Source organism: Phaenicophaeus curvirostris, chromosome 3 (assembly GCF_032191515.1).
Source record: "Phaenicophaeus curvirostris isolate KB17595 chromosome 3, BPBGC_Pcur_1.0, whole genome shotgun sequence".
In the NCBI taxonomy this organism is placed as follows: domain Eukaryota; kingdom Metazoa; phylum Chordata; class Aves; order Cuculiformes; family Cuculidae; genus Phaenicophaeus; species Phaenicophaeus curvirostris.
This window is the reverse complement of record NC_091394.1, coordinates 10,893,243-10,906,911: the sequence shown is the minus strand read 5'-3', so window position 1 is coordinate 10,906,911 and position 13,669 is coordinate 10,893,243. Positions and strand designations below refer to the sequence as shown.

At 43.3% G+C, this 13,669-nt stretch overlaps 1 protein-coding gene across 12 annotated transcripts in view; it reads left to right on the top strand.

Annotated features, from left to right (window-relative positions):
* LOC138718801 (poly(rC)-binding protein 3-like) overlaps positions 1-13,669 on the top strand; it is a 499,598-nt gene that overhangs the window by 472,465 nt on the left and 13,464 nt on the right. For 4 of the 12 annotated variants that reach the window (XM_069853369.1, XM_069853368.1, XM_069853371.1 and 1 more), the window contains 3 exons: positions 9-61; positions 7,990-8,159; positions 9,427-11,033. The exons of 1 other annotated variant lie outside the window; for it this stretch is intronic. In XM_069853369.1, coding sequence (XP_069709470.1) covers positions 9-61; positions 7,990-8,159; positions 9,427-9,523 — 320 coding nt within the window. In that variant the 3' untranslated portion in view covers positions 9,524-11,033. Of the gene's footprint in view, positions 1-8; positions 62-7,989; positions 8,160-9,426; positions 11,034-13,669 lie in introns of those variants that run through there. 7 more of the 12 variants (XM_069853372.1, XM_069853374.1, XM_069853376.1 and 4 more) reach the window with 4 other exon arrangements.

The following is a 13,669-nucleotide window of genomic DNA, read 5'->3' as shown; positions in this document are numbered from 1 at the left end:
CTGAATAGGACTGGATGCCACTACTCCAACCAGTTCCCATGAACTTACTATTCCCAATGATGTAAGTGGACCAATAGTCTATCACTTTCTCTTCTCTCGCTCCTCTGACACCGGAGGGGAAACCTCTCATCTTCAACTGATTTCTGAATATTAGTCTTTAAAGTAAACTGCACAGCAATTAGTCTGTTAGGGAAAGGTATTAGGGGCTATTGAAATGCTGGACAAGAGCAACTAACCCCTCTCGTGTCAGGCCTCTAGCGTTGCCAGTTTAGTTGAGCGACGGCACCAGTTCCATGGTGCTTCACCAGCTTTGTTAAAGCCTGGGTGCCTGCTGGTTGCAGTGGAATTAGATGAGCAACCAAGATTCCTCTCTCGGGTGGCACAAGCACTTAAATAGGGTGGAAAAACGTGCAGCCCCATGTGCTGTGTCTTGGGCTGGAGTCCTCTGTGCTAGGGGGGAGAGAGCCTGCACTGCAATGGCTTTGCATCATCCAAGACTGCATTTTTTTCCAACAAAAAAAAGCTGCCTTGGTTATGTAGAAGTGCAATATAAGGGTTTGTTTGAAAAACAAGGGCTAAAAACATTCCTGCTTCAGCAACTCTGGACCGGCTGTGATCGACAGACCCAGTTTCCATGAGCAATGCGGTGCTGAATCTTAAAACAGCTACTCAAAATGCCCAACTGATATGCTGCATGTCATATAAAAGTGCCTTCCCGTTTTTTCATCTTCATTGCAAATGGGGTTTTATTTTCAGTTTTCATTTCAAATGAATTACCTGGAAAATGGAAGATTTCCCCTCCAGTGAAAAAAGCTCTCAAGCATGAGTAGAATCACAAACAGCAATTATATTACTTAAGAGATACTTTCAATATTGTGTAAGCCCTATTAAATTCAGTGGCAGTGATTTACAGTATGAAAACAATACAAAATAGCAAAGAAGCAAAGGTAAATCTTTTATGAGTGCTGTGATTTTGTGAGCTTTTTGTTACTTAAAAGATGTTCTGCTGATTTGTCCATACCTATATAACCCAATTTATTGTATGTTGAGAATTTTATGGGAGCACTGTGTTTATCCTTGCAGTGCAAGTTTCTTTATCTCGCTTTCAGGCAGATGTTGTTCTTGCCATCAGTGATATAAATCCAAGGTAATTCTTCTGACTTCACTTCTTTCAGGGTTCATAGCAGAGAAAGAGAGGGAGAAAGTTGGCTTTGTGTCCTGTAGTGCAATAGGAAATTTGAAAAATCCGTGTTTCTCATCTAGGAGGTGTGAAATGCTCTGTCCTCTGAGAAGCAAACACACATCTTGCACTGCTTCCAATAGAAGAGAAGGTTTTTTCTGGCTACACAGTGTGTGTCTCACTTGTTCCTGAAAGAGCAAAACCAAGACCAAAATGGGATTAGGCTTCACAACAGCCCCCAGGGGCTCTGCTCGTGATGAAAGGGAGTTCTGATGTTCCTATGGTGTCAGGGTGTGCATTAAGGGACCAAAAGGCATTAGTGCTGCCCGTGTGCGCTGCGGGCGTGCATTTTGTGTGTGTGTGTGTGTGTGTGTGTGTGTGTGCAGCCAGTGAAGGGGGGAGGAAGGGCTCTTGCACCCCACCAGGCATGAAGGGCTTCTTGAGTATTTTGCAAGGGTGAAAACTATTTCCCTCTGCATCTTGGCTTGTATCAGAAACAGCGTGACCAGCAGGTCCAGGGAGGTTATTCTCCCTCTGGACTCGGCACTGGTGAGACCGCTCCTCGAATCCTGTGTTCAGTTCTGGGCCCCTCACCACAGGAAGGATGTTGAGGCTCTGGAGCGAGTCCAGAGAAGAGCAACAAAGCTGGTGAGGGGGCTGGAGAACAGGCCTTATGAGGAGCGGCTGAGAGAGCTGGGGGTGTTTAGCCTGGAGAAGAGGAGGCTGAGGGGAGACCTCATTGCTCTCTACAACTACCTGAAAGGAGGTTGTGGAGAGGAGGGAGCTGGCCTCTTCTCCGAAGTGACAGGAGACAGGACGAGAGGGAATGGCCTCAAGCTCTGCCAGGGGAGATTTAGGCTGAACATTAGGAAAATATTTTTCACAGAAAGGGTCATTGGGCACTGTCAGAGGCTGCCCAGGGAGGTGGTTGAGTCACCTTCCCTGGAGATGTTTAAGGCACGGGTGGACGAGGTGCTGAGGGGCATGGTTTAGTGTTTGATAGGAAGGATTGGACTCGATGATCCGGTGGGTCTTTTCCAACCTGGTGATTCTATGATTTGATTCTATGATCTCCTGGAGGTGTTTGCTCTGCCTGTGCCTCAGGCTGTTGGCAGCAAGGCTGCTCTGTGGGCAGCCTCATGGCTAGAAATGAGGAGGCGAGGGAGACAGAGGGATGCAGGGCAGAGAGGGAGCCGAGTGAGGAGTCACCAGCACCTGTTCCTTGTGTGCTCCGTCAGTCACCTGCTGGGCACAGAGGGAGGTCAGGGTGGGAGAGGCAACAGCAGCTGCGCAGCAAACCCTGCACTGGGAGTTTGACTTCACTTTCTCGGTAAGCACCTCCGAGTCACAGATTTGATAGACTGGCAGTCAGTGTGGCGCAGGGATTATATATCTGGTTGGAAGTGAAGGAAGCTGCAGGCCCTCACACAGGGCTGTGGCACAGCCCAAGGCCAGTTTGCTGTCTGCTCCGACTTCAGGGATCCCCTGCCCTGCATGAGTCCTGCAGCTTTCTCATCATCTGTGCTTATGTGTGCACAAGTCCAGTGCATGTGAGGAGAACATGAGGATGCAAATATCCACATGCTCTGCAGCTACCACAGAACTCCGTGTGTATCTCTGTGAGTGTTACACTTATATTTATAAACCAACATAAGAAGTATAAAAAGCCAAAGCCTTAGTAAATCTCTGATGGGGCAAAATCAGATATAAAGAGAATAAGCATCTTAGACTTTAGCCTACTCTGCAGAAAGTAGATACTAATAGCCATTTACAATTTCCATAGCTTCCTATTAAAATAAGTTTCCATTACTCCCTCTGGCGTTAATGCAGTAATAGATTTTTTTTTCTGTTATTATTAATGATTACTGTAACAACATCATGCTGCTTTCTTCATACGATATGCTGATAATTGCAGCTAACCTGTTGGTTAAATAGCAAAAAGTGATATCAGGCAACAGAGAAGTGCATTTTACAGAAAGCTGTTTTCCATATCCTAAAAAGCCTGAGCTTCCTCTCCTAATAGGAAATTCAGAAGATTTTTCTTTCTAGATTTTCTTATAACTTCTATGTACCCAAAAAAAAGAGCACAGAGGTCACATTTCTCCCAATCCCTCTCAGAAGTGACTATGATCCTTATCTAGTATCACCTTTTCCTCATAAAAGCCTCTTGTAGGGACATCTGGTTTCCTTGCTGGGCTCTTGCCTGACCTGCTGCTGCTACCAAAGTTACACAATGTAAGCACATTTCACACAAATCCCAGAATAAAGTGCTTAACAGTGGCAGGTCCTGAAGGGAATGAAAGGAATGGTATAACTGGGTGTAACTAATTTGGGCACAGATGATGTATGCTTTCAGATTTTGTGATCCAATCCTCCAAAATGGCCCTTGAGAACAAATGAACAAACCAATAAAAAATTCTGTCTTATTAAAAATTATGTATATTTTGCATATATGTGAAAGAGACAGGCAGAGGCAAGTAGCAGGAAAACAACTTCCCCCTCAGAAAACACCAGTGTTTTAAGAAAGCTGTAAGTCTGATCTTGTACTCGAGAAACAGACATGTTAATCCATCCAAATTGGAAATGGCATAGGGAAGAACCATCTTTATCTCCCCATGGAGTCAGAAATGCTTCTCTACAAACCACAGAGTGGTTTCCACATGTGGAAAATGCTCTTGGAGGATCCCTCAGTGAAATCCAGCATCATCTCCACATGATGCTCCAAGGAGGTCCGTGTGGCGCTGCCTCTTCCACCAGCAGAAAGAAAAACGGGCTCAAAAAGAAACTGTCAGACACGTGGACTATGGAGCACAGAGGCAGCAATACCGGCTGCTGCTCAAGTAGTCTGTAAGACTTAGGTGGCAATTTGGGATACCAGTGGAAACTTTTTTTTTATACCTCACACTGTTTTTATCCTTTTTTTTAAGCATGTGTTCCTGCCACAGTCAGAGGCAGGCTTCTGGGCTAGGTGCACATCTGATCTGGTCTATTCCTCTCAAGTCATACACATGCACATATTAGGCACGTGTGTGTGTGTTTGTATGTACTTATGTGTATATTGTATGTATTATACATATGTATATATTTATAGTATATGTGCTATGCTATAAATATATACTATACTTTTTTTTTTTATGGTTTATATATGATACTATAGTGCGTAGTAGGCTTGGCATAGTCTATGGAAAGTTTAGCTCCTTTCTCAAGTGGGCCAAGTTTATCACTTATTTTCTAGAGAATTTTCTTTTAATTTATTCCAGAAGTGAGAGTAAGTCTCACTGTATGTTGGGCACGCAGGTGAGCATAAAAAATGCAGCACCTAAAGTCCTTAAAAACGGGTCTATGTTTACTGTCCTCCACGTTCCCTAGTTCCATCTACTGATCTTGGAAAAGGAGCAAACCCACACCTGTGAAACACGCAGCATTACATGCAAGGTAGCAGCTTTCAAAGCCTGGGGAAGTTTGCTTTTGTGGTGAGGGAGTTTTGTGGGACTGAATTACACGTAGTCTGCCAAGTCATGTGAATTGGCCAGCTACAGAACAACAAGGGGGCAGCTGAAGGCGTTGGAAAGGTCAGTCTTGAAAAAGAGATACGTATTTAGATGCAATTTGACATGGCTTCATCTCAGAGCAAGGCAGGGCAGGTGTTTTTATGTAAAACCAGGTGGCCATGCCATGATTGATCAAAGCTTTGTAGATGAAAACTAGTCCCTTGAACTTCTTCCAGAACCCATCAGGTCTTGAATATGCAGATACTGGACAAATTTCAGTGTAAGTAATACGCACTGGGAAAGGCACCCCAGAGGGATCCCAAGCACCCCAGCTCTACTGTCCTCCGCACACAGCAAATGTATAAGTGTATTCTACATGAGCTACAGGTCATGTCATGGCTTGCAGATTATCTTCAAGCAGCCCATTGTCACAGCAACAAAGGATGACTTTGGAGAGCTTCAGACCAAAGCTCTCTTCCAGATGCTTGCATCAACAGTATCCTCAATTGGTCTGCAATGATTCCTTGCTACCTAACTCAAGGTCAGCTAGGAGATGGCACATTCTTTGTACTGACCCACCTCGGTTAAAGCCTCCTTGGAGGACCCCTGGCACACTTAAGTGGCTTGTCTGCTTTGCACAGGCTGAGGGAAAATGTGCAGTCTACATCTTAGGACATAATTATTAAAGCCACTGATACTGAAAATGCCAGCGAATAACCTCTAAGACTCATTTCGGAGTTTTAGAAAGCGAGCATCCTTTATCAGGCCTGGGCAACACAAGGGAGTGATCTCCATCAACCATGTGCAGCAAGACAAGAGCTGGTTACAGAATGTATTTCTCACTTACATGCATAGATATAAATTTCCCCAGAAATCTTATGCATATTCTGCTACTTTCCAAGGACTAATTTTAATGTTATTATGAACTTCACAACAGTCAAATCTCTTGCTAACTGAGCTGGTCCCAGCTCTGCTTGACTTTGCATCGGAGACAGGGAGAGACTGCAAACAGAAGTGACTACAGAAGAGATATCTGTTTGGCACACATCATACTTCACACAAAACACAACAGCATCTGGAGAAACACAATTTAACAAAAGATGCTGTAAAAAAACATGCTATCAGAGGGACATCCTGTCTAACTTTCAAAAGTACAGTTAATTGGGTGAACTTAATTCTACTTTAGCTTAAATCAGAATGTTCCACTTTTTGTAGTAGTAACTACTTTTTGTATCACAACCAGAAGCATGTTCAGATCTGCACATTGAGTGAGAAGTATCTGAGGAATCTGAAGACATGACCAGCACTGTAACAGCTGTTTCATAGAACTTAAATCCTGGTCGCTGCTTCATAAAATCAACTGTAGCGACAGACAGATCCTTGACCAGCCACTTCCAGGTCACCATGACAGAAATTATGAGATACTTATTGTGGCAGAAGGAAATACCAAGAGCCTACATTCCTGTTGGCCATTTCAAGCCGCTGGAATCTGGGGGCACGGCTCTGGGTAGCAGTAAAGATGGCCCAAGGTTTTTCCCTGCTCTGTACTCCATTCTTCTTCAGCAGTAGTGAGTGTGTTTGACCAGAGCTGAGTAAATTATAGCTGCAGTGTGGCATGCAAATCATTCATGGGAACTTAATGATGTCCACGACCGGGTTGTAATAGATGGGAGTGGACCTAGTGCTGCTGGCTTTGCTGTACAGTGATGCTGTGGTAGGACTGCCTTTGCTTTCATTGCAAGGATGGCATATTGTGTTAAAAAACAACAGCCCTGCCAGCTGGCTCTGGTGCTACCACCTGTGCTCTGAGCGTTCCTCTCTCCTGCTTCACCTTCACTACCTGTGGACCGTGGAGGCCAGTGAGACTGAGTTATAGGAAGCAGACACCTAGGGCACCACTAGCAGCTGGAATATGCAGGCATGTTTGTGTGCACACAGAGACAGGCTGGAGGCTTCTTGGTGATGCTCATGTAGGTCCTCTGTGGTGGCAGGTGCAGTCACACACTAAGAGGCAGGTACTCGGGATAGGGACAGAGAGCCCAGCAAGGACCTCCTGTTGAACAGGATGGGAAATTCTGTGTGCATTTCCTGAAAATCCGTTTTTTTTTCTCCTCATGCGTACTCCTGTGCTTCATCCCTGAGCATGAAGCAAGGATTATGGGGGGGGCGGGTAGGGAGGAAGCTTCTTTTGAGAAAACATCTGGACAATGTGAATCCATTTCTGGTAAGATACTCCAAGCAGTACAGTACCAGAAAGAATAACACATCAGTCTGAAGCAGTGGGAAGGGAAAGCCGTTTCTGCATCTTGGCACATCCTTCTGCCAAAGTGGCAACATCATCCCAGTGTCGACAGACCCGTAGAGTGAAGTTTCTGTTTTCTACCTATTGTGGCCATTGCTGAAGGTCTCAGCACCCATCCTTCTTTAACACAAAACTAAAGTCTGCTTCCTCACCCTTGCGGGAGCCTAAACATCTCAGGCTCAGCTGCCTGCTGCTTGGTGCCCACTTGCTCTTGGGAGCTCTGTGTGCCAGAGGAGCAATATCCTGGCACAGTTGTCATGCTCCCCTACCCAAGCTGCAGCTGCAGCGCTTACGTGTGCTGCTAAACTCTGGCTCGAGGTCTTGCATACAGCTTCCAAAAGCTTGTGACTCCACCAAGACCATTTAAATACCATTAACTGAAGCTAACATCAGTGCAATTTTATGAAAAAAAAAAAAAAAAAGTGAGGGAATCTAGGGATACATACACAAACCTGAAGCTCTGTTTTATTTACACAATACCAGGTTTTGTGAGTTTCTGTAAAGGAATGCAGACAGATTTGAGGCTCTTCCAATGCCTGCTTCTGCCTGCAGAGCTGTAAATCCCTCTGGCTTTAATAGCGCAGCCCTTGGCCAAGCAAGGACCACGTATGCCCAGGGAGATCTAGGACTAGCAGACACACCAGGACGGTGCAGGGCCACACAGCGAGAACTTCGGATAGTTAGTCAGACCTCCAGCTGCTGCTCTTGGTTCACTACTGCCACTGGCAAGTCAGGCTGGGCTGTGGTTTTTATTCCTTTATTCATTTTCTACCATGGAAGCCAGTTAAATAATCTGATATCGAGCTAATAACCACGTAGCAGCGAAACTTGATTGAGAGACACAGGACCATAGAGCAAACAGTCTGCAGGAGTTATTCCTTCCAAACAGCACAGCAAAAATCTTTTGTTTTGCTCTTAAGTCTTTCATAACCGTGTTTTTAGTAATACTACAAATTGCAGTTAAGTGGTTTTTGCTTGTGTCTGTGACACTAATCTCAGTCTTTGTCCCGCTCCAGTTAATAGGCTGCATTATTGGCAGACAAGGCAGTAAGATAAATGAAATCAGGCAGATGTCAGGAGCGCAGATCAAGATTGCTAATGCCACAGAAGGCTCCGCAGAACGACAAGTTACAATCACAGGATCCCCTGCAAACATCAGCTTAGCACAGTACCTCATTAATGCAAGGTAAGTTTGCTTTGTAAGTGATTATGCTTCTGCAAGATTGCTCTGTCTGCTCTCCAGCAAATGTCTGTCCTGGATAGATCCAGAAAGTTTCTTTGCAGTGTCCATTTTGCACAGTGTTATTCGATTCCTAATGATTTGTAAATTCTGTATCATTAGAACCTGTGTTTGCGGTTGGTTTAAATGGAAGGCAGCTTAATCTGGTGCAATTCCAGGTACATGTGGAACGACAAAAGCTCAAAAATGCTCACATTGGTGTCTGCCTAAAATACAGGCAGAGAAGTTAAATGACAATTACAAATTCTTTACAAGAAAATACTTTTCACAGACCCATTTTGCTATCCTAAATGGCAAATATAGTGAAACAGATTGCCAAATAGATTTAATTTACTAACTGGAAATTGCCACTCAGAGCTGATATTAAACTGACATTTGGTTGCTGAAGGGGTATGGGATTTATTTTTTCAGAGACAGCATCACAAATTTGTAAAAAGCATTCCCTAATGAGACAGGGCGAGACTATCTGCTTCTCCACTTCTCGGTGCCAGAATTAATGAAAGTGCTGGCTGTTTAGCTAAGCCATTGCGACAGCTTAAGTCTCTATCAGTTTTTATATGATTATTTAGAAAAATATTAAAATGGATATCGCCTTTATTTGCAATTATCTTGGGAAGATAGCGCAATGGATGTAGTGTTGTCTCATAGATCTGCTTGTAAATGGTGGACCAAGGCAATATATTGTGGGATGGGGGAGTATCTACATATTTTATTGCTCTTTTTTTTTTTCCCCTCTTTTCTTTTTTCCCCCACCCAAGACACTGTGATAAAAACCCAGCTTTGTGTTTAACTATGTTTGCTGTTGAGGTAGTAGAAAAGTATGTGATTTATACTGGGAGGTGGGGGCTGTAGTTGTAGCAGGGCTACAGTCTCCTATGGTGCAGCCTCCTCTCCTGCCCAGTTCTAATTGCACCACTGCAAGTCACTGTAAATGGTTTAATGGAGGGAAACAAACTGCAGCTCGGTGTTAACGCAAGCAAAAATAATACTTTTTGTAATTCAGTTTGAAAGTAGTTTCCCAGGGAAAGATATACTGAGGGGTGGCATGGTGAAGCCTAAGATAAGCCGTTATCCAGAATCCTAAAACAGCCTACAACTCTTTTGTTTTATAATCTTTGTAGCAAATATAAGTCACTTCCATAAGCCCTGTAATCAAATAAAAATGTGTTCCCTCCTTTAACCCTTAAGGATATGTTCTTCTCTTGGTGTTCAGGGATTCCCCACACATCGAGACGAGAATAGACCCCTTCATTTTTAGTTGCACAAACACCATATGGCATGCATCTGGATCTCAGAAGATAACAATTTAAGATCTTCAAGACAGCTAAAGCATGCAAATAAAATAATGCACTTATTAATGGAGTTGCAGTGAGCTGCTCACCAGAGAAAGAAACTCTAGTGAACAAACCTCTGTTTGACTCACTTTAGAAAAGCCTGTGAACTCTCACGCTTCTGTTTATTACTGTTTAATAGTTCTTTTGATGGAATGGGATATATATGAGGTCTTTTAATATGCTTTTGCAAAGAAGAAAACTTCTCAGCAGTCATATACTATGGATACTCTATCTATACCCTGTGAAACCAGAAACAAAATATTTTCTTCCTGTTGAATTTCTAGATAGAAGTCATTTGTTATCATCATCTACAATAAACCATCATATATTCTTATGTACCATGTGTTGGAACTGTATTTAGATGAAGTGACCGCTTGTAAATGAAGACTCTTTAAATAATGTGTAATAAATTAAGCTCTAAGGCAACACAGGACATTAAGGCGGCTTCTTTCATTTTTAAAAGTGGCACTGTTCTAGATTTCTCTTTTTCCAAGAGAAATTCCTCTTCAGTTGGGTGCCACCACAGCAGCAATGTGAGTTTGTAGGTGTTCAAGGCTAAGTTGGATGGGGCTTTGAGCAGCCTGGTCCAGTGAAGGTGCCTCTGCCCACGGCAAGAGGTTGGGACTGGTGATCTTTAAGGTCCTTTCCAACCCAAACCATTCTATGATTCTAAGAACTGAGAAGCTTTCGAGCAAGCGGAAGGTCTGCTCTAGCTGGGGCTTAGGTGCTCAGGCAGGTTTTTGAGAGGCAGATCTCGGCTGCCGCTATCTGTACACACTGGGAGCCAATTTCAGTGTTTGTCAGTCCTAAACCTGCACAAGTACTTCTGTCTCTTTTAAAGATGATGGCATGAAATAAACAGTGTTGGGGAAGAGCTGAGAACAGTACCCAAGATATAGCCTGGTATGCCAAAATAATAATAACAATAGTAAATAAAAGCCATATAAGCATTCAGGGTAAGGTGGACTTTTTTTTTCCTCTCCCTGCAAGATCTGTCATTCTTATGGTTTTGGTTTCCAGGGCCAGTATTTCGGCATAAATCAGTGTCTTACAGCAGCATAGCTGTAAGAAAAAGTATCTATCCAATCCACTGTATTCCTGAAACAATCTGTGGGTGTCTTTAAACTATCCTCCAACCAAGGCTGCCATCTACAGAATAACTTATCAAGTTGTTTTAAGACTTCTATTGCAATTGGTGTTGAATATGTACATAGTATACACTAAATTATAGCCATGTAAGTGCATCGATACTTCAAGACAGAGATTTAAATATTTCTAAAGTATTGGTTTGATTCTGTATTGATTACCCGAGCGCTGACCTCTGTACAAGTAGAATGTGTCCCAGCTTGTTTGCAGTAGAAGTGTCTTATTCCTGTAAAATCTTTTGTCTCTTAACTGGTCTCCACTGTAGTAACTCGATTGTCATTATCCAATGCCACAGTCTAGCTTTTATTAAGAATGAACGGCAGTTTAGTTTTCCTGTGTAATATTTTACTTTGAATTGTAGCCAGCAGCACTTTCTCCTTGTTGAAGTTCCCTGAAGGTATTTTTCACTGCCATTTTGATGAAAGGTTAATTCAGAGACCTAACAGGGCCACCAAAACTACACTCGAGCTCTATTCCTTTCACCAGTTCCAGGTAATGCATAAATATTCATAAAACATAGTACTTCCAAGGGGCTGTGTAAAATTGGCACCATGAAATTCTATATGCAGACTGCCTCTTCCACTTTTCACATTCAATATTGTTGCATCTGCCATTGGTTTGGGAAACAGCCACTGTCACAGGACAGCTGGTAGTTAACCTGAAGTATTTTTACCTTATTTATTACCACCAGTAATAAACATGAAGCAGGGCAAAACAAACCTTTAATTGTGCCTGTGCGAGTGCACCAGAGACGGACTTTGAGTGGCTGCTACCAACAGCATTTAGCCTGTGGGATCTATTCTCCCTGCTGGTGGAGGGAAAAGCTCAGGCTCAAATACCCCCATATCAGCAAGGATTTTTTGTTTTCTTAAGTACAAGGTAGGCAGACTTGGAGTCACTGAAACACTGAGTCCTACATTATCTTTTTAGATGCCTCTCTCCCAGAATAATACTGACTTAGGAACACAAAAAAAATCCAACTGTATAAACTGAGTTTTTCAGAACCTACTAAGGGATCACCTCGTACCCCAAGTCAAAGGTGTTCACTGGAGTTGGAGCCATTGATTCAGTGTTGTTGATGTAAAAATCCCACCATGTGAGTAGATTGTGAGTAGATTGCAAGTAGCATGGCTAACAGCACAAAGATGCTCTTGTGCCTGCAAACAACAATTCCGCTGCGAGGTTTAGAAAAATTCTGAGCTGCTGCTTATCCCTGGGGCCAGATAAACACCATGGGGTAGGGAAACCAAAGCTTTGCCTCCCACGAACAGGCCTGCTTTGCACACACTTGCCCTGCTTCCCTCCCAGCCCCTCATGCACCATCCAACTCCCCAGCAAAAGCAAAAGTTAATACTCGAGAGCCCTCTTTGCCTCCTTGGAAAGAGAAGAGCTCGGAGCTTAAGTGTTTCCTTCTCTCCTCCACATTCCTCTCCCCACCTCAGGTGTCCTTTAGACTCAGCAGCAGCCACGATTTGGGAAGCCCTAGCCCAGATCTCCTCCTGTAGCACTAGCTGATCACTTCCATCTGTGCCCTTGCACAAAGCGGGCAGGCCTTCTGGTCATTGCCTTTCTCTTGAATAGACCAGGGGCTGTTGCTCTCAAAACCGTATCTAAGTTTAAGGCTCCTCCAAGCCCTGAGTAGGGTGACCATGCTCTCTTCCCAACCTGTAGCCCTGGCTACAGCTGCTCTCAAAGCCTGCACACGCAGCCACTAGCGCCAACAGGGACCAGCACAAACCATGTGGTAGGAAGCTGTCCCAGGCCTGATAGGATTTGATAAGAAAGCATCAGATCCTCTGCCAGGCAGATCCTCTGCGTGGTTGGCAGGTCAGTCGCTGATGCTCCACTCCAGGAGGGAAAAGCTGCTGCAGCTCCTCAGCTCGCCTCAGGAGAAAGCCCAGGAGCCTTACAAGTTCGTAATGACTGAAAAAAAACCCCAAACTTGGAATTAATACACATATAACCATAGCTAGCAAAGATTTTCTAAGCCCTAGTCCTAAATTTATGCCAGGCTGCCATAACTCCCAGCTGGTCACAGCAAAATGCCTCCTAAAGTTAGTATTTTGGTTGTTTGACAACCCAAAACCCAGTGCACAAGCTGCAACAATCGGCAAATGGAGGACTTACCAAGGTAAACATCTTGTTATCTGAAAAAAAATGTGTCTTTGGAATTATTGTATTTTGATGCCTAATCATGTACAGAAAAGCCTAAGTACACGGGGCAAACTTACCTTGCCTGCTGATGGCTGGAGTGAAAGTGAAGGTGATTTGGTACCTACATCCTCCAAAAAGCCCATAACTGCCTTGGGCTAAGAGGTTGGGTCAATCTGAACTTGTTTGTGCTGGCGGGGTCTGTCTGACGATGTGTATGTTGTATCTATGTAGAACCTTGTCTGTCAGCTGTTAAGCTCTTTTATGTTCACTGTAACCACTGCCACAAGCTCAGATACCACTGCTGTGGGATGTTTTTCAGTCTTCCTTTTTTACTAATTTCCTTTAATTAGATTGCATAAATATTTTGCTGTGTTTTAGGAAAAAAAAAAAACAAAGTGTCTGGGGAACACACTGGCTAATCAGGTTTGTTTTATATGAAAAATGCACATTGACCTCACAGTGAATTAAATGAAAAACTAACTTTCTGAAAAAAAAAAAAAACCAAAACCCAAACAAACCAAACCAAAACTTTATGCCTTAGATGGCAGCAGCAACTCATTGCTCATTCTCCTCTCATCCTGGCAAAATGACAAAGGGTACTATTTACATGACAAAATTGACAAATTGAAAAAATTACGAAAACCCCCCGCGTCCCCCTTTCAAAAATACCGTTAATTTTGAAAAGCAAAATTCACCATATCAGTGCTGGGGAGTAAACTTCATAGTTATTTTAAGTTTTCTTTTAAGTTTCGTTTTTTTCCATCTTTTTGCCATTACCTGCATTCCTTGGATTTCTTTTTTCATCTATAAAATGAACTAGCA